Source organism: Melozone crissalis, unplaced genomic scaffold, assembly GCF_028551555.1.
Source record: "Melozone crissalis strain CALT ecotype California unplaced genomic scaffold, PUWL_Pcris_2 ptg000317l_1, whole genome shotgun sequence".
In the NCBI taxonomy this organism is placed as follows: Eukaryota; Metazoa; Chordata; class Aves; order Passeriformes; family Passerellidae; genus Melozone; species Melozone crissalis.
The window spans coordinates 72,176-94,667 of NW_026536068.1; the positions used below are offsets into that span (position 1 = coordinate 72,176).

The 22,492-nt window shown below is 65.9% G+C and overlaps 4 protein-coding genes across 4 annotated transcripts in view; 2 read left to right on the forward strand and 2 right to left on the reverse strand.

The window, feature by feature from the left end:
- The window catches only part of CACNA1A (calcium voltage-gated channel subunit alpha1 A), a 32,830-nt gene extending 26,342 nt beyond the window's left edge, over positions 1-6,488 (reverse strand). Inside the window, exons 1-3 of the mRNA XM_054294710.1 lie at positions 6,181-6,488; positions 1,966-2,071; positions 1,269-1,408 (exon numbers count right to left, since the gene is read on the reverse strand). Coding sequence (XP_054150685.1) covers positions 1,269-1,408; positions 1,966-2,071; positions 6,181-6,488 — 554 coding nt within the window. The remainder of the gene's footprint in view (positions 1-1,268; positions 1,409-1,965; positions 2,072-6,180) is intronic.
- Positions 6,489-10,296: 3,808 nt separating this feature from the next.
- Positions 10,297-14,457, forward strand: YJU2B (YJU2 splicing factor homolog B). The gene is made up of 10 exons (XM_054294711.1): positions 10,297-10,316; positions 10,623-10,676; positions 11,178-11,260; positions 11,343-11,398; positions 11,505-11,565; positions 12,012-12,154; positions 12,562-12,734; positions 13,230-13,368; positions 14,038-14,267; positions 14,368-14,457. Exons 1-10 carry the CDS (start codon positions 10,314-10,316, stop codon positions 14,455-14,457), a joined length of 1,032 nt encoding a protein of 343 aa, XP_054150686.1. The 5' UTR covers positions 10,297-10,313.
- A 261-nt stretch (positions 14,458-14,718) lies between these two features.
- On the forward strand, positions 14,719-17,720 carry MRI1 (methylthioribose-1-phosphate isomerase 1). The gene is made up of 6 exons (XM_054294715.1): positions 14,719-14,876; positions 15,363-15,607; positions 16,089-16,261; positions 16,506-16,682; positions 17,064-17,288; positions 17,552-17,720. The coding sequence occupies exons 1-6, from the start codon at positions 14,745-14,747 to the stop codon at positions 17,680-17,682; spliced, it is 1,083 nt and encodes a 360-aa protein (XP_054150690.1). The 5' UTR covers positions 14,719-14,744; the 3' UTR covers positions 17,683-17,720.
- Positions 17,721-18,807: 1,087 nt separating this feature from the next.
- MRPL4 (mitochondrial ribosomal protein L4) lies at positions 18,808-21,541 on the reverse strand. The gene is made up of 9 exons (XM_054294713.1): positions 21,482-21,541; positions 20,991-21,039; positions 20,533-20,704; positions 20,383-20,434; positions 20,156-20,273; positions 19,763-19,869; positions 19,578-19,687; positions 19,195-19,265; positions 18,808-19,090 (listed from the first exon to the last, which is right to left on the reverse strand). The coding sequence occupies exons 1-9, from the start codon at positions 21,539-21,541 to the stop codon at positions 18,936-18,938; spliced, it is 894 nt and encodes a 297-aa protein (XP_054150688.1). The 3' UTR covers positions 18,808-18,935.
- Positions 21,542-22,492: the final 951 nt, after the last annotated feature.

Below are 22,492 nucleotides of genomic sequence, written 5' to 3' on the forward strand. Positions count from 1 at the left end.
GCCCCCCGTATCCCTGTCACTCAGCCACCAGCTCCCCGCCCTGTCCCTGTCACACGGTCCCAGCCCCGTGGCCACCGGCGGCCGCCCCCCGCGCCGCCGCAGGGCCGCGTGCCGCCGGTGCTGCCGGTGCCGCGGGCGGGGGCGGCGCTCCCCGGGGCTATCTTTAGCCTTTTCCGGGCGATGTCGCCGCCGGTGGCCGCTGCCAGCTCCGGTGGCAACTCCGGTGGCAGCCCCGGGGCCCGGGCACAGCGCGGGCAGCGCCGGCCCCGAGGGGAGCCCAAAAACGGGGGGAGGTCCCGGTGTACCCCGGGAGTAGCCTCGGTGATGAGGAGGGGTCGCCTGTTGCCATGGCAACCAGGGGGTGGTCAGACAGCAACAACCCCCACACCCACATTGAGGTCTGGTCTGGACACCCCAGGGGCCCCCAAAACCCCCCGGGACCCCCAAAATCACCGCAGGGACCTCCAACCAGCCCAATCAATGAATTCATCCCAATTAATACACCCCTCATTGCTGGGGGGGGCAGAGGAAGTGTGTGTCCCCCCCCGCCGCCCCATTCCACAGGACAGAGAGCCCCGCAAAATTTCTGCCTCAGTTTCCCCACGGAGGAAACCCGGGGGGCTCTGTCACCAGTGGGGGGGGTTTGCTGGGACTGGAGGGGTCTCTGGGGTGGTGGTCCCACAGCCAGGGGAGATTTTGGAGCCAGGGGGATTTTGGAACCGCCGGGGGGGGGGGGGGGGGGTTGGATTTTGGAGCCTCGGGCAGCAGCAGCAGCAGCGAGTGGCGGCCCCGCGCTCTGAGTGACACCGCGGGGACACAAAGTGACAGCGCCGGGGGGGACACGGGGACAGCGGCGACAGCGGCGGGGACAGCGCGGGAGCTCGGCACACGCGGGACACGGCACGTGGGACACGGGGGGGGCACAGGTGGGACAGACGTGGGGCACGCTGGGGGACACGTGGGGGGGGGCACAGGTGAGGAGAAAAAGGGAGGGGACAGGGAAGGAAGGGGGAGGTCCCGCACCTGCACACCTGAGAGGGGCACAGGTAGAACACGAGGGGTGTGGCACAGGTGAGACACAGGTAAGGAGGGAAGGGGGAGGCGACAGGAGGGGAAGGGGGAGGTCCCACATCCGCACAACCACGCGGCGCCACGTTTGTCCCCAAACAGCCGCATCGCCCCGCATCCCCCGGTATCCCCGCATCCCCCGCTGTCCCAGGTGTCCCCCGCTGTCCCCGCTGTCCCCAGGTGTCCCCGGCGCCCCTCACCCCGTGAGCACCACCACGAAGTCCATGACGTTCCAGCCGTTGCGCAGGTAGGAGCCTTTGTGGAAGGCGAAGCCCAGCGCGATGATTTTGATCCCCGCCTCGAAGCAGAAGATGCCGATGAAGTACGGCTCCGTGTCGTCCTGGCGTGGGGAGGGGGCGCGAGGGTCAGGAGACCCCCCCCCTCTGTCCCCGTCCCCTCCCCCACGCTGTCCCCCCCCCCAGCCCTCCCCAGTGGGGGCGGCGTGGCCCAGATTCCCAGTAAGGAGGAAACTGGGACAGGGCTGGGAACTGGGAACGGCGGACAGGCCCTGCTGGGGAGGGGGCACGGGGGGCGAGACCCCCTCGGTGGGCTGGGGACACTCGAGGGGACCCCCGGGGGTGGCTGGGGGGGACCCCAGGGACCCTCAGTAAAACTTGTGGGTGCCTTGGCAACTCTGCTGGGTGCCCAAGGACCCCCAAAGGGGGGCAAGGACCCTCCCGAGGGGTGGCAGGGACCCCCAGGACCCCCAGAGACCCCCCCCCAGGACCCCCAAATGGAGCCAGGGACCCTCATCAGGACCCCCAAAGGGAACAGAAACCCTCCCCAAGACCCCCAGGGACCCTCCCCAGGACCCCCAAATGGAGCCAGGGACCCTCCCCACGACCCCAGGGGTGCCCAGGACCCCCAGGGACCCTCCCCAAGCCCCCCCCTCCTCACCAGCCGCTCGGACATGGGGGTCTTGTCCTCGTCGGGCAGGTGCTGCTCCAGGGCCAGGACGATGCAGTTGGCGATGATGGTGGCTAAAATCATGTATTCAAAAGGAGTGGGGGGGCGAGTCAAGGCCAAAAACGGGGCTGGGGGACCCCCACAAACCGCGCTGGGGTCTGGGGGAAACTGAGGAACAAACAGAGTCCAAAATGGGGCTGGGGGATCCCCCCCAAACCGCGCTGGGGCCTGGAGGAAACTAACGCAGGAATGAAGCACAAAGTGGGGCTTGCTTGCCCCCCCCCCCCCCAACCGCGCTTGTTTTGGGGGAAACTGAGGCACGAGCGGAGCCCGAAGCGAGGGCGGGGCCGAGGCGCTCTCCGTGCCTCCGGGGTCGGCGCCATCGTGTTAATTAATTAATTAATTCGCTCATCAAAGCGGCGGCTCCGCGGCGCGATCAAAGCGCTCCGGGTACAGCGGGAGCCGCCGCCACCGCGGGCACCGGGAGTTGGCACCGCGGGGGTGGCAGGGACGCGTCCGTGGCTGTCCCGTGTCCCGCTGTCCCGCGTCCCCCCGTCCGTCCCCCAACACGGACGCGGCCGTGGGCGCCCAGCCTGGCACGGCCCGGGTGCCCCACAGGGATCTCCGGCCTGCACATGGCCCCGGCCAGCTGGACACGCGGGCACTGCGGCGTGGCACTGCCCGGCCAGCCTGGCGCGGGAACCGGGCACCGGGCACGGCCCTGGCGCGGGGAGCCGCTGCTGCTGCCGCTGCTGCCCTGGCACGGCACGGGCACCCAGCACCCGGTACAATGCGGCTCCCGGGGCCGTGATCTGGGCCAGAGCGGATCCCTGGCACGGCACGGGCACCCAGCACCCGGGACAATGTGGCTGCTGGGACTGGTATCTGGGCCAGAGTGGATCCCTGGCATGGCATGGCACGGTTACCCTGGCACAGCACGGGCACCCGGCACCGCTTGCTGTCCCTGGTACAATGCGGCTCCTAGTACCGGCCCAGCACGGCTCCAGGATGGCTCCTGGTACCGGGATCTGGCCTGGCACCACTCCCTGGCACAGCCTGGGGATCCAGGATGGCTCCCAGTACTGGGATCTGGCCTGGCACGGCTCCCTGGCATAGCACAGGTACCCAGCACAGCTCCGGGATGGCTCCCGGGGCTATTGTCTGGGCCGGCATGGATCCCTGGCATGGCATGGGTACCCGGTACCGGGATCTGGCCTGGCACCACTCCCTGGCATGGCACAGGTACCCACCATGGCTCCTGGTACCAGGATCTGGCCCAGCACGGCTCCCTGGCATGGCACGGTTACCCAGCACTGCCTCCCCCAGTACAATGCAGCTCCCGGGGCCGTTATCTGGGCCAGCGCGGATCCCTGGCATGGCACAGGTGCCCAGCACAGCTCCAGGATGGATCCCAGTACCAGGATCTGGCCCCGTACAGCTCCTTGGCACGGCACGGGTGCCCAGCACGGCTCCCTGGCACGGCCCACGGATCCACGATGGCTCCTGGTACCGGGATCCAGCCTGGCGCAGCTCCCTGGCATGGCACGGGTACGCAGCATGGCTCCTGGTACCAGGATCTGGCCCAGCACAGCTCCCTGGCATGGCACGGGTACCCAGCACAGAACGGATGCCAGCACCGGGATCTGGCCCAGCACTGCTCCAGGATGGCTCCCGGTACCGGGATCCAGCCCAGCACGGTTCCCTGGCATGGCACGGGTACCGGTACCGGGATCCAGCCAGGTTCCCTGGCACATCCCGGCCATCCGGTGCCAGATTCCAGCCCAGCACGGCTCCAGGATGGCTCCCGGTACCGGGATCCGGCCCAGCTCCCGGCACGGCCCGTCCCTGTTCCCGGGGCCAGCGGAGCGATGCAGCACGGCTCGGCACGGCTCAGCACGGCTCCTGGCACGGCCCAGGGATCCGGGATGGCTCCCGGTACCGAGATCCGGCCCAGCCCGTCCCGGTCCCCGGGGCCAGCGGAGCGCGGAAATGCAGCACAGCCCGGCACGGCTCGGCCCGGCTCGGCTCGGCACGGCACAACCTCCCACCCGCGGGGTGCTCAGCGCCCCCAAACCCAACCCTCGGGGTCCCCCCCCATTCCTCACCGTGCCCCCCCACCCCGGGCCGGATTTTTGGGGCGCCGCGGGACCGGGACCGAGACCCGGCTGCCGCCCCCGGTACCGGCACCGGCACCGGCGTGGGAGGCTCCGCGTGCCGCAGGATGGGCCCCGCACCGGGCGGGGGGGGCGACGCGTCACCCACCCGCCCCCCGGGACCCCCGACACACCCCGAGACCCCCGGACCCCCCCCGGGCACCGCCGCGACCCCCCCAGCCCCGGAACCGCGGGAGGAACCGGAGCCGCCGTCACCGCCCCGGCCCCACTGCGGCAGCGGTCGCGACCCCCGACCCGCACGCCCGGGACCCCCAAAAGGCACCCCCGGTGTCTGGGGGGTCCCCAAAAGGTGATGGAGGAGGAGACCCCCAAAACCGCACGGGGATCCCCCCAAAAACCGAATGGGGACCCCCAAAACCGAGTGGGACCCCCTAAAAACCACGTGGTGACCCCCCCCAAACCACCAGGAACTGTTTGTGGGGTGCCCGGGGCTGTTTTGGGATGGCTGGGGGTCGTTTTGGGGTGAGGGGGGCGTTTTTGGGGTCGGGTGTTTTAGGGGGCAGAAAAAGGGGGAAGGGGCTCCGAGGGACCCCAAGAGAAGCAGGGGGAGGCTGCAGCCCCCCAAAATAGCCTAAAACAGCCCCAAAATAGCCCCAAGAATTGCCCCAAACAGCCCCAAAATAGCCCCAAGAATTGCCCCAAAAAGGGGCCGAGGACTCTAAAAAGGGGAGCGAAATGGGGTCATCCGTGCAGGGCAGGGGATGGAGACCCCAAAAAGGGGGCAAGGGACCCTAAAAAGGGGGTTGAGAACGCCAAAAAAGGTGAGGGAAATGGGATCCCCCATGCAGGACACGGGATGGGGACCCCAATGTGGGGTTGGGGACCCCAAAATGGGGCCGAGCAGCTCATGCAGGACAGGGTGACCCCAATATGGGGCTGGGGACCTCGATGTGGGGCTGGGGACCCCAAAATGGGTTCGAGGACCCCGGTGCAGGACGGGATGACCCAGCCCAGGGCCCGTGACCCCAATTCGGGCACGGGGAGGTGACGCACGACCGGAACGGGGACCCCGGATTGGGGCAGGGAAACGGGGACCCCCGGGGGGATCAGGGCTTGGGGGACCCCAAAACAGGTCAGGGGAACCCCAAACCAGGTCAGGGGATGAAGCCGTGGGATTGGGACCCCTAAATGGGGCTGGAGACCCCAATGTGGGGCTGAGGGTCCCAAAATGGGTCTGAGGAGCTCATGCAGGCCAGCGTGACCCCAAAATGGGGCTGGGGACCCCTAAAGGGGGCTGAGGACGCCAATGTGGAGTTGAGGAGCTCATGCAGGACATGGTGACGCCAAAATGGGGCTGGAGACCCCAAAATAGGGCTGGGGACCCCAATGTGGGGCTGAGGATCCCAAAATAGGTCTGAGGAGCTCATGCAGGACCGGGTGACACCAAAATGGGGCTGGGGACCCCAAAATGGGCCTGGGGAGTTCATGCAGGACAGGATGACCCCAAAATGAGGCTGAGGAGCCCTAAATGAGGCTGGAGACCCCTAAATGGGACTGGAGACCCCTAAATGGGGCTGAGGATCTCAGGCAGGACAGGGTGACCCCGAAATAGGGCTGAGGACCCCAGTACAGGGCTGGGGACCCCAATGTGGGGCTAGGGACTCCAAAATGGGGCTGGGGAGCTCATGCGGGACAGGGTGACCCCAATATGAGGTTGGGGACCCCAAAACGGGACCAGGCCCCCCAAAACGGGGCCAAGCACTCCAGTGCAGGACAGGGTGACCCCAAAACGGGCCAGGGCACCCCAGTACAGGGCAGGGTGACCCCAATATGAAGGTGGGTACCCCAAAACAGGCCCGGGGACCCCAATGCAGGACAGGGTGACCCCAAAATGGGTCTGGGGACCCCGATGCAGGACAGGGTGACCCCAAAGCCGCCCGGATGCCCGCGCTGGGGGCTGGGCTCCGCTCCCCGTCCCAGCCCCACATTCCCATCCCGGGGGGTTCGGGGGTGCCAGAACCGGGTCCGTGCATGCCGGGGGAGGATTTGGGGTGTCCGGTCCCGGCTCGGGAGGCCCCCCAAGGAAGGATATGGCCATTCGGTGATCTTTTTGGCGTATTTCCTCACCACGTTGTCCTCGCTGAAGAGGAAGAGCGAGCGGTTGACGGTGAGGCAGTTCTGGCGCACCGGGATGGGGTTGTACAGGGCCATGGTGCGGGCGCGCTGGGCCATGGATTGCTTGTAGAGCCGCTGGGCCCCGGGGGGGGCGCCCTGGCGAGGCCCCCCCCCGGCGCCGCGACCCCCGCCCAGCCCCGCCGCCGTCCCGGGGCCGCTCCCGCCGCCGCCGCCGGGCCCGTAGCGGCCCGAGGAGGGACCGAGCTCATCCGCGAAGCGAGGCATCGCTCCTTGCCCGGGGGGCTCCGCCAGCACCGCGGGGGGGTCGCGATGGTCACAATGGTCACAATGGTCACAGCGCTGCCGCTGCTGCTGCTGCTGCTGCTGCTGCTGCTGCTGCTGCTGCTGCTGGGGACGGCACCGGGCAGGAGCTCATCACATCCCATGGGACCCCCCCCCAAAAATATAAAAATTAATAAAAATTTAAAAAATGAAAGCTCCGGCGCGGGGGTCCGTGCCCAGTACCGGCAGCGCGCTCAGGGATAACTGGGGGCAGCCCCGAGCATCGTCCGGTGCGGCCCCCCCGCGCGGAGCGGTGCGGATGGGGGGGGCACCCCCGGTGGAAAAATGGGGGGGGTCGCTCTCTCTCTCTCTCGCTCTCTCTCTCTCTCCCTCTCCTCGCTGCGGTGCCCCGAAATGAGGGGGGGTCTCTTCTCTCCTCTCCTCTCGTGTGCGGTGTCCCCCCCGCAATCCGGTAACGGAGGGGGGGCTCTCCTCTTGCCCCCCCCCCGGTGGAACGGGGGTCTCCGACGCTGCGGCTCCCGGTGCCCCGGACGGGGTTGGGGGGGGGGGGGTCCTGGCGCTGCTGCAGCTCGCGGAGTCCCGGTTCCGGTTCCGGGGGGGTCCCGGTGATGGCGAGGGCCGAGCCCCCCCCGCTGCGGCGCTCCGGTGCTGCGGGGGGGGGTCCGTTGGCTGCGGTGCCCCCGGAGCGGCGGGCGGGGGTCCCGGCGCTGCGGTTCTCGTTGTTTCCCCCCCCCGGAGGGGATTGCGGTAATTTGGGGCGGGGGGGGAAGGAAGGAGAGGAAAAGGAGCGAAAAAAAAAAATTAAAAAATCCGGGGGGGTTTTCTCAGCTCATCCCGGCGCCCCCGGCCCGGAGCATCTGTGAGGTTGGGGGGCGAAAAAAAGGTAGAAAATCACCCCGCAAAAAATCCCAAAAATCCAATGGAGAGGAAAAAAATAAAAATAAATTAATATAAAATAAAATAAAAATGCGGCGGCGTTGGGGGGGGGGTGGGGGGTGGTGCCCCCCCCCCCCCCTGGGGGCGGCGGGGCCGGGCGGGGGTCGCCGTCAGCCCCCCGGCAGCAGCGGGCAGGGGGGGCCCATCGGGCCGGGCTGCGGCAGAGCTCCGGTGCTGCTGCTGCTGCTCCTCCTCCTCCTCCTCCTCCTTCCCACCCTCCCCAAAACGGGACCTTCCTCCTCCTCCTCCTCCTCCTCCTCCTCCTCCTCCTCCTCCTCCGCCCCCTCTCCTTCCTCCCCCAAAACCGGGACCTTCCTCCTCTTCTCTTCCTCTTCTCCCTCCTTCTCCTCCCCAAAACCGGGACCTTCCTCCCCCTTTTCCTCCTCCTCTTCCCCCTCTTCTTCCCCCTCCCCAAAACCCAGGACCTTCCTCCTTCTCCTCCTCCCCCTCTCCTCCCAAAAACCGGGACCTTCCTCCTTTTCCTCCTCTTCCTCCTCCTCTCCCCCTCCCCAAAAACCGGGACCTTCCTCTTCTCCCTCCTCATCCTCCTCCCGCCCTCCACCCCAATACCTGGGACTCCCCCCCCTTTAATTACCCCTTAATTAATCATGGCGCTTTAATCACCCCCCTCCGCGCTGCCTCAGTTTCCCCACCCCGCTGTCCCCCCCCAGACCCATTTGGGGACACTGACCCTGTCCCCTCCCCCCCCAAAGGCCCATCTGGGTCACGGGTGGCCCCCCGGCCCCCGCTGACGTCACGGCCCTTTGTCCCCAGTGTCGCTTTTGTCCCCCGCGCACGCGGCGCTGGCGGTGCCACCCCCGGGGCCACCGGGACACCGCGGGGGGGGCGGAGGGGGCGGGGCCACACGGGGATCATCGCCCCTCCCCCACCTCCGGTACCGGCGGGGCACCAATGGGGGGTGGGGGCACCTGGGAGGAGTGGGGACACACCTGGGCACATCTGGGAACAAACACACACCTGGGAACAGACTCACACCTGGGTACAGCCCCCCCCCCCCACACCTGGGCACAGCGCACACCTGGGTCTGGCTCTCCCGGATGTCACCGTCCCTGTGCCGCTGTCCCCAAAGGCTGCCCTACTCCCGTGTCCCCATTGTGTCCCCTCCATGTCCCCATCCCTGCCCCGTGTTCCCACGCAGTGGCAGTGTCCCTGTCATGGTCACTCTGTGTCCTCAGGGTGGTGGCAGTGTCCCCATCCCTGTCCCCATGGTGGTGTCCCTGCCCCTCCCCTGTCCCCGTGTCCCCCCCGAGCCTGCTGCTGTCCCCACGGTGCCACCATCCCCCTGCAGGTGCTACCGCGGTGGCCTCTCATGGGTCCCTGCAGGTGGCACCGCCTGATCACAGGGACGCGCTAATGAGCCACCGCTGTGCCACCGCCGTGTCACCGTGTCACCCGTGCCACTGCCACATCACCGGTGCCACCACTGTGTCCCCAGTGCCAGTGCCTGATCACAGGGACAGGATAATGAGCCACCGCTGTGCAACCGCCGTGTCACCGTGTCCCCAGTGCCATAGTGCCACCACAGTGTCCTCGGTGCCACCACAGCACTACCACTGTGTCCCCAGTGCCACCGCTGTGTCCCCAGTGCCATGTGTGCCACTGGCCATGTCCAGCTGTCACCCTGCAGGACACCTGGGCAGGTGGGCACGGCCTGGCCTGGACATGAGGGACATGGAGGGGACATTGATGGGGACATGGAGGGGACATTGAAAGGGACACAGAGGGGACACAGAGAGGGACATTGATGGGGACACAGGAGGATGGAGACGGTAATGGGGACAGGGATGGGGACACTGCCACCACCATGGGGACATGGGGTGATGGTGGGGAGCAGTCCGTTGCTATGGAATCCGGTTGCTATGGACCCCCTTGCTAGACACCCTCGTTGCCATGGATCCCGTTGCTATGGACCCCCGTTGCCATGGAGCCCCGTTGCCATGGATCCCGTTACCATGAACCCCCGTCGGTTTGAAACCCGTTGCTATGGAGACGGATGCTCTGAACGCTGTTGCCATGGAGCCCACTGTCATGGGGCACCCCATTGCTAAGGACCCTGTTGCTATGGTCACTGTTGCTATGGACCCCGTTGCCATGGAGCCCTCGCCGCAATGTGCCCCGTTGCCACGGAAACACGTCACTAGAACCGCCCGTTGCCATGGCGCTCCCGTTGCTATGGGCTGCCGTCAATCACCGCGCTGCGGCGCAGCCAGAGGTCGCGAGCGCCGGCGGAGGGGCGGGGCCGCGGGGAAAAGTCTCCGCCCCCTCCCTGCGGCTGGGCCAATCAGCTGGCGGTGACGAGGAGGAAAAGGCGGAGCCTGAGGAGCGCAGCCGGAAGCGGTCGGTGCGGACCGGGGGGTGCGTGAGGGGTGGGCCCGGTACGGATCGGGACGGATCGGGACGGATCGGGAACAGCCCGGTAATATCCTGGAACAGCCCTGTAACAGCGTGGTACGGCTCGGAACGGATCGGTACAGCCCGGTGATATCCCGGTAAGGCTCGTAAAGACGCGGTGCGGTCCGGTAACAGCTCGGTACGGATCGGTACGGCCCGCTAACAACCCGATCACAGCGCGGTACGGCTCGGTAATATCCCGGTGCGGATCAGCACGGCTCGGTACGGCCCGGTAACAGAGCGGTTCGGCCCGGGACGGCTCGGTTATAGCCTGGTGCAGCTCGGTACGGCTCGGTACGGTCCGGTGATATCCCGGTACAGCCCGGTACAGAGCAGTGCCCCCCGTCTCTCTCCCGGCACAGACCAGTGCCCGCTGTCCCCATCCCAGGACAAACCAGTGACCGTCAGCTCCTCCCAGTCGGACCCGGGACTCCCCGGTGACCTCCAGAGACCTCAGCCATGGTGAGTGGGGGCGGGGTCAGCAGGGGTCACACAGGGGTCACACAGGGGTCACTCTGAGGTCATAGAGGGGTCACACGGGAGTCACACTGAGGTCACACAGTCATCACATTGTGGGGTCACATAAAGGTCACACAGGGGTCACACAGTGGTCACACAGTGGAGTCACACTGAGGTCACTGCAGGGTCACAGAGGGGTCACACTGTGGGGTCACAGCAGGGTCACACAGGGGTCATGCTGGGGTCACACCAAGGTCACAGCAGGGTCACGCCGAGGCCACGCCCCCTGACCCCCCCGTTTCCCCACAGGGTGAGCGCAAGGGCACCAACAAATACTACCCACCCGACTTCGACCCTGCCAAGGTGGGTTGGGGGCTCGGGGGGGCTCGGGGGGGTCCTGAGGGGGTTATTGGGGAGTTTGGGGGCTGGGGGAGGAGTTTGGGGGGTGCGTGGGGGGCTGAGGAGGGGTTTTGGGGGGAGGTTGGGGATGTTTTGAGGGGAATTTGGGGGGTTTAGGGAAAGTTTGGGGGAGCTGGGGAGGGGTTTGGGGGGGTCCTGAGGGGGTTTTGGGGGGTTTAAGGGAGGTTTGGGGGGCTGGGGGGTGACTGGGGGAACTAGAGGGGTTTGAGGGAGTTGGGGAAGGGTTTGGGGAGGTTTTGGGGGGGCTGAAGATTCATTTTTGGGGGAAGAGGTGGAAGGGCGTGTGTGTAACTTTGTGGGACCATGTGGGTGTGTGTGGATTTTAGGGGTCCATAACTGGATTTTGGGGGTCCTGAAGGGTGTGTGGGAATTTTGGGGTGCCAGAGCTGGATTTTGGGGGTGCCACCCCCCTCCTGACCCCCTTTTTCCCCCCTTTTCCCCCAGCACGGCTCCCTGAACCGGTACCACCACAGCCACCCCCTGCGAGAGCGCGCCCGCAAACTCTCCCAGGGCATCCTCGTCATCAGGTGGGGCTGGGACCCCCCAAAAACACCCCCTGACCCCCCCAAACCCCTCCTGACCCTCCCTGACTCCCCAAAACCCCCCCAGGTTCGAGATGCCCTTCAACATCTGGTGCGACGGCTGCCAGAACCACATTGGCATGGGTGAGCCCCCGCCCCATTTTGGGGGGATTTTGGGGGGTTCCAAAGGGGTTTTGGGGGGTTCTCCAAATGTGGGGGGGTTGGTCTGAGCCCCCCAATCCCCCCCCAGGTGTCAGGTACAACGCTGAGAAGAAGAAGGTGGGGAATTATTACACCACGCCCGTGTACAGGTGAGGTTTGGGGGGCACCTGGGAGGCTGGGGGGGTTTTGGTGGGGGAGGAGGGTTGGGGAGGTTTTGGGGGGCTGGAACTTTGGGATTTTTGGGGGGTTGGGTGGGTGTGTATGGATTTTGGGGGATCAGAACAGTGTGTGTGGATTTTGAGGTCTAGAACCGGATTTTTGGGATTTTTGGAGGGCAAGAAGGGTGTGTATGGATTTGAGGGGGCCAGAAGCTTGTGTGTGTACTTTGGGGACCCCCAGGGGATTTTTTGGGGTCCCCCTGAGCCCTGTGCCCCCCCGCCCCCCCAGGTTCAGGATTGGTTCAGATTCAGGTTGGAGAGTTTTGGGGGACTGGAACTGGATTTTTGGATTTTTTTGGAATTTTTTGGTATTTTTGGGGGGCTGTGTGTGTGTGTGTGGATTTTGGGGACCCCCAGGGCACATTCTGCCCGCCCAGGTTCAGGATGAAGTGCCACCTGTGCGTGAATTACATCGAGCTGCAGACGGACCCCGGGAACTGCGACTACGTCATCGTCAGCGGGGCCCGGCGCAAGGAGGAGCGCTGGGAGCCCGGGGACAGCGAGCAGGTGCTGCCCTCCTGTGAGTCCCAGTATGGACCAGTATGGCCCAGTAACCCCCTACAGTCCCAGCGTCCCTGTCCCAGTGAGCCAGTCCATCCCAGTGCCCCAGGGAGCTGTTCATGGCGCTGGGAGCCCGGGGACAGCGAGCAGGTGCTGCCCTCCTGTGAGTCCAGTATAAACCAGTAGGGACCAGTATGGCCCAGTGATCCCTGGGTCCCTGTCCCAGTATCCCCAGTCCATCCCAGTCCCTCTGTCTCAGCCCCAGAGCAGCGTCAGCGCCTGGCCACGGATGCCATGTTCCGCCTGGAGCACAGAGCGTGTCCTGGAACGTGTCACCCCCAGTGTCCCCAGTCCCTCCCAGTCCCTCCCAGTCCATCCCAGTCCATCCCAGTCCATCCCAGTCCATCCCAGTCTGTTGTTTCCCAGCCCCAGAGCAGCGGCAGCGCCTGGCCACGGACGCCATGTTCCGCCTGGAGCACGGCGTGTCGGACCGGGGGGTCCTGGAGCGCGTCACGCCCACCCTGACGCGGCTGCAGGAGGCTCAGAGCGCCTGGAAGGACGACTTCGGCCTCAACAGCCGCCTCAGGAGAAGGTTCCGGGTCAGTGCGGGGCGCTGGGGACCCCAAAGTACCCTAAAAGCACCCTGAAAAACCTCCCCAAAATTCCCTAAAAAACCTCCCCTAAATCCCCTAAAAACCTCCCCATAATCATTGCCTAAATCCCCTAAAAACCTTCCTCAAAATTCCCTAAAAAACTTATCCTAAACCCCCTAAAACCTCCCCTAAATCACCCCCTAAAAATCCCCTACACCCCACCAAATCCACCTTGCCAACTCCAGCACACCCAAAAAAAACTCGAAACCCCCCCCCCAAAAAAACCCAAATACCCAAAACACCCCGAAAACCCCGAAAAAAACCCTCAACCCCCCGCGCAAAAAGCCCACAAAAAAACCCCACAAAAAACGCCCCAAAAAATCCCTAAAACCCCTCAAAAAAACCCCAAAACCCCCCACCAGATCCTCCTACCCCCTAGAATCCCGGCCTCCCCCCGGGGCGGTCCCGCCCCTCGCCCCCAGCCCCATTTCCCCTCCCCAGGAGGAGAAGAAGACGCTGAGGGAGGAGGAGGAGGAGGCGGCGGCGCTGGCGAGGAAGGCCGGGCTCAGCATCCCCCTGCTCCGGGAGGAAGAGGAGGATCGGCGGCTGGCGGCGCTGCTCAGCCTGCGCGCCCCCGACTGTGAGGAGGGGTCCGGGGGGTCCCGGGGGATTTGGGGTCGCAGGTGGGGATTTGGGGGTTCCTGGGGGGGTTTTGGGGGGATTTGAGGGGGTTTGGGTGGGATTTGGGGGAGGATCGGTGGCTGGCGGCGCTGCTCAGCCTGCGCGCCCCCGACTGTGAGGAGGGGTCCGGGGGGTCCCGGGGGGATTTGGGGTCGCAGGTGGGGATTTGGGGGTTCCTGGGGGGGTTTTGGGGGGATTTGAGGGGGTTTGGGTGGGATTTGGGGGAGGATCCGTGGCTGGCGGCGCTGGTCAGCCTGCGCGCCCCCGACTGCGAGAGGGGGATTTCGGGGGGTCCTAAGGGGGTTTGGGGGGATTTTGGGGAGTTTTGGGAGGATTTAGGGGAGTTCTGGGGGGATTTGGGGAGGTTTAAGGGGGATTTGGAGGAGGAATCTGGGGGGGGATTTGGGCGGTTTGGGAGGGGTTTGGGGTTCCAGCTGGGGATTTGGGGAGGATTTGCGGGGATTTGGGGGTGTTATAGTGGAGTTTGGGGGAATTTTGGGGTCAGCATTTTAGGCTCACCATTTTGGGGTCAGATTTTGAGGTCAGGATTATGGGGTCCCGATTTCGGGGTGACATTTCGGGGTCTCCATTTCGGGGTGACATTTTGGGGTCCCCATTCCCCCCTCAGCCTACGAGCAGCGGCAGCGCCTGAAGCGCTCCGAGATCTCCCAGCGCTCCTGGTTCGGACCCGGCACCTCCCGGACCCCTCCCCAAAAATTGGGGCTGGGGGCGTCACGGACACCCCCGGGACCCCCCCCGACCCCCGCCGGGCTCGGCATCGTCAGGAGGGGGGCGGGGACACCCCGGGACCCCCCCCAGGATGGGGGAAACCCCCGGGACCCCCCCCAAACTGAGGGAGCTCCTCAGGATCCCCCCCACACTGGGGAACCCTCTCAGGACCCCCCCCCAGGATGGGGGAAAGCCCCGGGATCCCCCTCAAACTGGGGAACCCTCCCAGGATCCCCCCCAAACTGCGGGACCCCCCCGGGACGCCCCCGCCCCATCTTTGGTCGCCGATTATTCCGACTCCGGTTCCGAGAGCCCCTGAGGGGGATTTGGGGGGGCCGGTACCCCCCAAAACTGGGGGGGTCTGATGGGGGGAGGGGTCTCTGAGCCCCCTGTCCCCCCACCCCGTCCCCCCTGTTTATTGTAATTTATCCCCCCAAAATAATTAAAATTAAAATTAAAAACTGCCGCCATTTCCGTGATTTTGGCGCGCTGGGGGCGGGCCCTGTTGGGGGCGGGGCTTTCCGGAAGGGGCGGAGCTCTGTCCCCGTTTCTGTCTCGTGTCCCGTCGCGTTCTCTGTCGCCGTTTCTGTCGCGGTTTGTGTCGCGATGGCGCTGGAGTCGCTCCGATACCGCCGCGGTTCGCTCGAGGTTCTGAACCAGCGGCTGCTGCCGGGGCAGCTCCGCTACGAACGGGTGGGGGGCGTGGAGCGGGCCTGGGGCGCCATCCGCGACATGGAGGTGAGGGGAGACCCCCCCCAAATACCCCCAAATACCCCAGAGACCCCCCAATACCCCCTGACCTCCCCAAATACCCCAAAACTCCCCTGACCCCCCCGCCAAATACTCCCCGAGACCCCCACCCCAATCCTGACCCCTCCCCCCCAAACCCCCACCTCTTATTTGGGGGATCCCCAAATCAATCTGGGGGGGGAGGATTCAGGTGTCGTCCTGTGCCCCCTCCCCATTTTGGGGTAGGGGGGTATCAGCGTTGTTTCCCTGCCTCCCCGAGTTTCAGGAACCCCAGACCCATTTTGGGGAGGGGTCTCAGTGATATTTCCGTGCTCCCCAGGTGCGGGGGGCCCCGGCCATCGCCCTGCTGGGCTGCCTCAGCGTTTTGGGGACCCCAGACCCATTTTTTGGGGGGGGGTCTCAGTGTTGTTTCCAGTTTCAGGGACCCAGACCCATTTTGGGGAGGGGTCTCAGTGTCGTTTCCGTGCCCCCCAGGTGCGGGGGGCCCCGGCCATCGCCCTGCTGGGCTGCCTCAGCCTGGCCGTGGAGCTGGCGGGGGGCGCGGGCCCCCAGGAGGATTTGGGGGCGCTCGAGGAGTTCGTGGGGCAGAGATTGGGGTTCCTGCTCAGCGCCCGCCCCACGGCCGCCAACCTGGGCAGGGAGGCCGAGAGGCTGCGGGGGTGGCTCCGCAAAAAGGTGCGGGAGACCCCCGGGGTGACCCCCCAGGAGCTGCGAGAGAGGTAACGGGAGTGGGATCGGGGGGATTGGGGGTCTGGGGCGGGGGGGGGATTTGGGGGTCCAGGGGGGGATTTGAGGGGATTTGGGGTTCCAGGTGGGGATCTGGGGGGGATTTAGGATGATTTTGCAGTGGATTTGGGGTCAGGATTTCGGGGTGGATTTGGGATGGGTTTGGGGTCGATTTTGGGGTGGATTTGGGGGTCAGGATTTTGGGCTGTGTTTTGAGGTAGATTTGGGGTGGATTTTGGGATGGGTTTGAGCTGGATTCAGAATGGATTTGGGATGGATTTTGGGGTCACCACCCCCATTTTTCCCCGCCCCCAGCATCATCAAGTACATCGAGGGGCTGCTGGGCTGGGTTTGGGGTCAGGATTTTGGGGTAAATTTTGGGGTAGATTGGGTGAATTTTGGGGTGAATTTGGGGCAGATTTTGGGGTATATTTGGTATGATTTTGAGGTCACCACCCCCAATTTTCCCCCCAGCATCATCGAGTACATCGAGGGGCTGCTGGCCAAGGACCGGCGCGACAATCGCAGCATCGGCACCCACGGGGCCGAGCACATCCTGGGGGGGGTCCCGGGCGGGGGTCCCGTCACCCTCCTGACCCACTGCAACACCGGGACCCTCGCCACGGCCGGCTACGGCACCGCCCTGGGTACTGGGGGCACTGGGAGGGGGATTGGGGGGAACTGGGGGAGACTGGGAGGGACTGGGGGGGCACCAGGGGCAATGTGGGGTAACTGGGGGGGGACTGGGGGCAACTGGGGAGGGACTGGGAGGGGAGTGGGGGGGACTGGGAGATTCTGGGAGGCGCTGGGGGGCTCCCTGCCCCCTTTTTCCCCCTGGGGCTTTTCGTGGTGTCCCTGAGGTGTCCCTAAGTGTCCCCATGTCCCCCCCAGGTGTGGTGCGGGCCCTGCACGAGCGGGGGTCGCTGTCCCGCGTGTTCTGCACTGAGACCCGGCCCTTCCACCAGGGCTCACGGCTCTCGGCGCTGGAGCTGCGGCACGACGGGATCCCGGTCACGATCATCGCCGACAGCGCCGCCGCCGCCGCCATGCGGGAGCGCGGCGTGCACGGTACCGGGAGGGACAGAGGGACGGGGAGGGACAGAGGAATGGGGAGGGGACAGAGGGACATGGAGGACACAGAGCAGGGTGGGCACAAGGAAAAGGGATGGGGGATGGGAACAGAGAGCAAGATGGGGACACAGAAAATGGGATGGGGACAAGGAAAAGGACGCAGGATGGGGACGCAGGAGGGACATGGGGTGGGTGACAGGATGGGCACACACAGGACAGGGTGGGAACACACAGAATGGGATGGGGACAAAGAGGAGGGAAACCAGGTGTTGACAGATGAGCTGGGAAAGGACAGGCCCAAAGCTGAAGGCACAGGGATGGGATGTGACGGCACACAGGTGACACATCTCATCCCCCCGCCCCTCCTGTGCCCCCCAGCCGTGGTGGTGGGAGCCGACCGCGTAGCCGCCAACGGTGACGTGGCCAACAAGATCGGGACGTTCCAGCTGGCGCTGGCCGCGCGCCACCTGCGCGTCCCCTTCTACGTGGCCGCCCCCAGCAGCAGCTGCGACCCCTCGCTGGCCTCGGGCAGCCTGATCCCCATCGAGGAGCGCCCGGGCACCGAGCTCACCCGGCTCGGGGATGTTCTCCTGGCCGAACCCGGTGGGTGCCGGGGTGGGAGGGGGGCCTGGAGCATGGCCCTGGGGGATTGTGGTGGGTCTGGGGGGGTCTCAGAGGGGTCTTGGGGGTCCTGGTGGGTCTGGGGGTGATCTCGGGGGGGGGGGGGGGGGTCTCAGGGGCTCAGGGGTCCCATAGAGGGTTGCTTTGTAGGGTTTGGGGTTCCTCGACGGGTCAGGGGGGGCTGAGGTCGCTGCCAGAGCCCCTCTGACCCCATGTACTCCCCCTTCTTCCTCCTCCTGGTGCAGAGGTGGACGTATGGAACCCAGCGTTTGACGTCACGCCGCACGAGCTGATCACGGGGGGCATCATCACCGAGTGGGGGGTGTTTTCCCCGTCCCAGCTCTGCCGGGAGCTGGCGGAGCGCGGGGAGCGCTGACGGTTTCCGCCTCGGTGTATCCCGGCAGCCTCTGTGGCCCCCAACGCCTTGGCGTATCCCGGCGTGCCCCGCGGGAAATCCCGGCAGCCTTTGCGGGAATAAAACCCCGGTGTATCCCGGCAGTCTTTGCAGTAGTTCCGCACCGGTATATCCCAGGACCCTTTGCGCCGCAAGATGGCGGCGCCCATGTAAAGAGCAATGAGCCGGGCGGTGCGCGCGGGTCAGCGGCGCGGGGGGGGACACGGAGAGCCCCGGAGGGCACGGGGGGCACACACCGGGGGTTTAACCCCCCCCCCCCCATGCCTCGCCACGTGCTGAGGAGGGGGCGGCGGCGGGGGGCTCGGTGCGACCCCCGGTCCTGGTTATTGTGTGTGTGTGGGGTCCCTGGCCTCATCAAAATTCCCAATTTCCCGATTTTTTTTCCCAAGATTTTCCCCCAAAAACCCGCGCCAGCACTCCCGGGATTCCAAGAGGGACATTGGGATTCCCAAAATTCCCCTCGGGACCCCCAAAATTCCCCCAAAAACCTTGACACCCCCCGCCCCCTCTCAGTGCAGGCATTCCCAGGTTTTCCCCTGCCCCAAATTTCACAGGAATTGGGTGAGGCCAGAATTTATTCCTCCTGAATTTCCTCCTTTTCCGGCTCCCACCTTCCCGAGGTGTGGGAGGGGATGGGAACACTTGGGGACATTTGTGGGGGGGGGAGACACACCCACAAAAATCCCTCAGCCACCACGGCCCCGAAATTCCCAAAATTCCACCCAAAAGGACAGAATCCGTGGGGAAAACCCGCGGTGAGGAGGAGGGACTGGAAAAGGGTTTGGGATCCAAAAGGGGTTTGGATATTGAGGAGGGGGCTGGGATTGGGATGAAGGAGCTGGAATATTTGGGGGGGATCCCAGAGGGGTTGGGACACGAGGGGAGCCCCAAAAGGAGGTGGCAACCCCCTGATTCCACCCAAAATAAAAACAACAACAATGGAAAAAAAATCCCTTTAATGGCCACAGCAGCGCCCGACAACCCTGAATTCCTGAATGGGGGGGCTGGATCCGGTCTGGGGGGGCAAATCCCATCTGGGGGGGGCAAATCCCACCCTGGGGGGCTCCAGGAAATCCTCCTGGAGAACGGACAAAACCTCATTGTGCCGCGGTGTCCCCAAATCCTTTCCTGACAGGATCTGCCCCATGGGGGGGACAAATCCTAGCCGGGGGGGCAAATCCCACCCAAGAGGGGCAAATCCCGCCTGGGGGGTCTCAGGCGGCCCCGGGCAGGTCCCGGTGGGGCAGGGAGAAGGGCACCAGGGGTGAGTAGCGCGAGTCGTGCCACAGCAGCCGCTGCTCCAGGAAGGCGACGGCGTCCAGGGTCAGCACCAGCGTCTGGTGCTTGAGCAGGCTGTGCACGTTGAGCCCTGCGTGGGGACAGGTGGGGACACGTTGGGGACACGTTGGGGACGTCAGCGGGGTCCCCAGAGCGTCTCTGGGGAGGGGTCAGAGCGAGGGGATTGGGGCTCACCCAGGGCGGGGATGAGGGTGATGGATTTGAGCCCCTCGGCCACAGCGCTGATGTTCTCTGGGAATTCATTGCTGGGGGAAAAAGGGATGGGGCGTCCCCAGATCCATGGACATGCCATCCCCACTGTCCCTAGCCCTGTCCCCAGCCCTGTCCCAGTGTCCCCAATGTCCCCATTGTCCCAGTGTCCCTCTCTCACGTGTCCACCAGCAGCACGGAGTGTCCCCATCGCCATGCCTGTGCCAGCTCCAGCCCTGTCCCCAATGTCCCCAGCCCTGTCCCCAGTACCCCCTGTGTCCCCAGCCCTGTCCCAGTGTCCCCAGCCCTGTCCCTGTGTCCCCAGCCCTGTCCCAGTGTCCCCATTGTCCCCAGTGTCCCTCTCTCACGTGTCCACCAGCAGCACGGAGTGTCCCCAGCGCCGTGCCCGTGCCAGCTCCAGCAGCTCCTGGGGGTCACTGCTGGGCAGCTCCAGGCTCTCCACCACGTGCAGCTCATCCTGGGGGACACCAGGGCCGTTGTCACCCTGTCCCCAGCCCCGGGTGTCCCCCACCCCCCCGGGCCACCCCCGTACCTGCATCAGCTTCACACTCAGGGCCACCTTCAGCCCCAGCACCCGCACCCTCATGGGCACCATGTAGAAGTAGCTGGTGGGGCCCCGTGGGCCGTGGGCGATGCCACCTGCCAGGAGGGGACACGGTGACATCTCCGGGCAGGGGACACCACCCATGGGCCGGGCCGAGGTGGGCAGCCAGGCCTGGGGTCCCCAGAGACCCCAAACCAGGGATAGCCAGGCCTGGGGTCCCCAGGGTGGTTCCTGATGTCCTCAGGGCAGTCCCAGACATCCCCAGGACATCCCCGGCCCCCATGTCCTTGTCCCCAGGATGTCCCCAGGCTGTCCCGAGACCCGTGTCCCTGTACCCAGCCCCCTGTGTGTCCCCATCCCTGGGTTTTGGGTGTCACTCACCTCCCCTCCACAGCGGGGACCGCACGGAGCCGTGCCGGGCGCGCCCGGAGCCTTTCTGCCGCCAGGGCTTGCGGCCACCGCCCCGCACCTCGGCCCGGGTGCGCACGCAGGCATAGCTCTGGGACAGACAGAGGGACAGACAGAGGACACAAACATTTTCAGCCCCCAAGTCCCTTTTTCCACCCCAAATCCCTCTTTTTCCCCCCAAAACCCCTCCCCACACTCACAATCCTCCTGAAGTTCTTCTGCCACGTGGCCACCGTGTGCAGGATGTCCAGCCTGGGGACACGGGGGGGGACACAGAAGGGGGACACTGACCCAGAGCCCCACCTGGGGGTGTCCCCAGCGTGTCCCCACAGCCACCCGGGTGTCCCCACCTGGGGGTGACGGCGAAGACGTCGGGGTGCAGGTCGGCCAGGCCCCGCAGCGTGTCCTGGGGGTGGCGCAGGGACCCCACCCAGGCCTGCACGGGGGACAGCGGGGACGGCACGGGGACACTGCAGCTCCTCAGCACCGGGGACGCCACCGGGGGCTCCTCTGGGGACAGTCCTGGGGACAAGGGGACACGTGGGGACACTGGGGACAGCGTGGGGACACTGCAGCTTCGCAGCACTGGGGGCTTCTCTGGGGACAATGGGGACCCTCACAGGCGGCTCCTGGCACCCCCCAAAGCACGGGCAGCCAGCTCTGATGTCCCCAGGGTGATTCAGGTGTCCCCAACCCCGTGGTGGCTCTGTCCATGATGTCCCCATGATGGTCCTGGCTGTCCCCAGCCCCTGTCACTGTCCCCAGGATGTCCCCGATGTCCCCAAGGTGTCCCCAACCCCGCACTCACCCTTGCGGGGCTCAGGGACCGCAGGCGCGGCCGGAGGCGCCGTCGAGAGCTGCGGGACAGCGACATTGGGGACAATGCCCATGGTGTCCCCAGGGTGTCCCCAATGTCCCCAGGGTGTCCCCAGGGGGGCGAGACCAACCGCGGGCTGAGGGGAGGGGGCACACGACCCCCGCCCGCCCCCCAGCCCCGCTCCTGGGCCCGGCCCGGACCTCCGAACCCCCCCGGGCCGAGCTTCCACTTGGTACCGCCCCAACCCAGCCCCTCAGCCACGACCCCGCCCATTTCACCGCCCTCATTGTCCTGGCCCCGCCTATTTCACCACCCTCACGGCCCTGGCCCTGCCCACGGACCGCCCTCAGGGCTCTGGCCCCGCCCCCGCCCGGTTCCCCCCGTTCCCATCCCAGTACCGGGGCCGCTCCCGGTGTCGCTCCCCGCCCCTTCTCCCCCCGGCCCGGCCCTGCTCCCGGCCCCGCTCCCGGTGCCGTTCTCACCGCGGCCCAGCCCCGGCCCCGGCTCCAGGCCCTCAGGGCGGCCGCCCCCGCGCGGATCATGGCGGGAAGGCGAGGGGCGGGGACGGGCGCGGTGACGTCACTGCGCGCGCGGCGCCACTTCCGGCGGGGGCGGAACGGCGGGAAAACGGGGAGGAAAGGGGGGACCCCCCCCTTTGTGTCCCCAACGCCAAATTTCCCCCCACGGTGTCCCCCTGGTGTCCCCTCCCCGGTGTCACCCCCAGTGCCCCCTCCCCAGTGACCCCCAACAGCGCCCCCAGTCCAACCGTCCCTGTCCGGTGCCATTTACCGGTGCCAGTGTCCATTCCCAGTGTCCCTGTCCCTCCCCAGTGCCAGTGTCCATTCCCAGTGCCATATCCAGTGTCCCCGTCCCTCTCCAGTGCCACTTTCCAGTGCCGGTGCCACTTCCCAATGTCCCTGCCCAGTGTCCCTGTCCCTTACGAGTGTCCATTCCCAGTGTCCCTGTCCCTCCCCAGTGCCAGTGTCCATTCCCAATGTCCCTGTCCCTTCCCAGTGCCAATTCCCAGTGTCCCTGCTCCTTCCCGTTCCCTATCCCAGCCCCACCGCCTGGTCCCGTTCCCATTTCCCATTCCCATTCCCCATTTCCCATTCCCCGTTTCCCATTTCCTATTCCCATTCCCCATTTCCATTTCCCCGTTCCAGTTCCCATTCCCAGTTCCCATTCCCAGTTCCCATTTCTCCATTCCCATTTCCCCCTCGGGGGGCTCCACCCCACACCCAGGGTCTCTCCCAAATTCCCACCCGGAATTCGCGGGGCCGGGATTGTTGGGACAATTCGGGAATCCTTTTTTTCCTCTTTTTTTCCCCAATCCGTGTTTCCACAGCCCCGCCCGCTCCCGGGGGTCCGGGGGCGGGAATTCCGCATGGATTGGGGGAGGGGGGGAGGGGGGGCTCATCCCGCCCGCCCCAGCCCGACCCCGCGCCTGGTTCCAATTAAATCCAAATTCATTAAATCCCTTCTCCGGCCCCTCG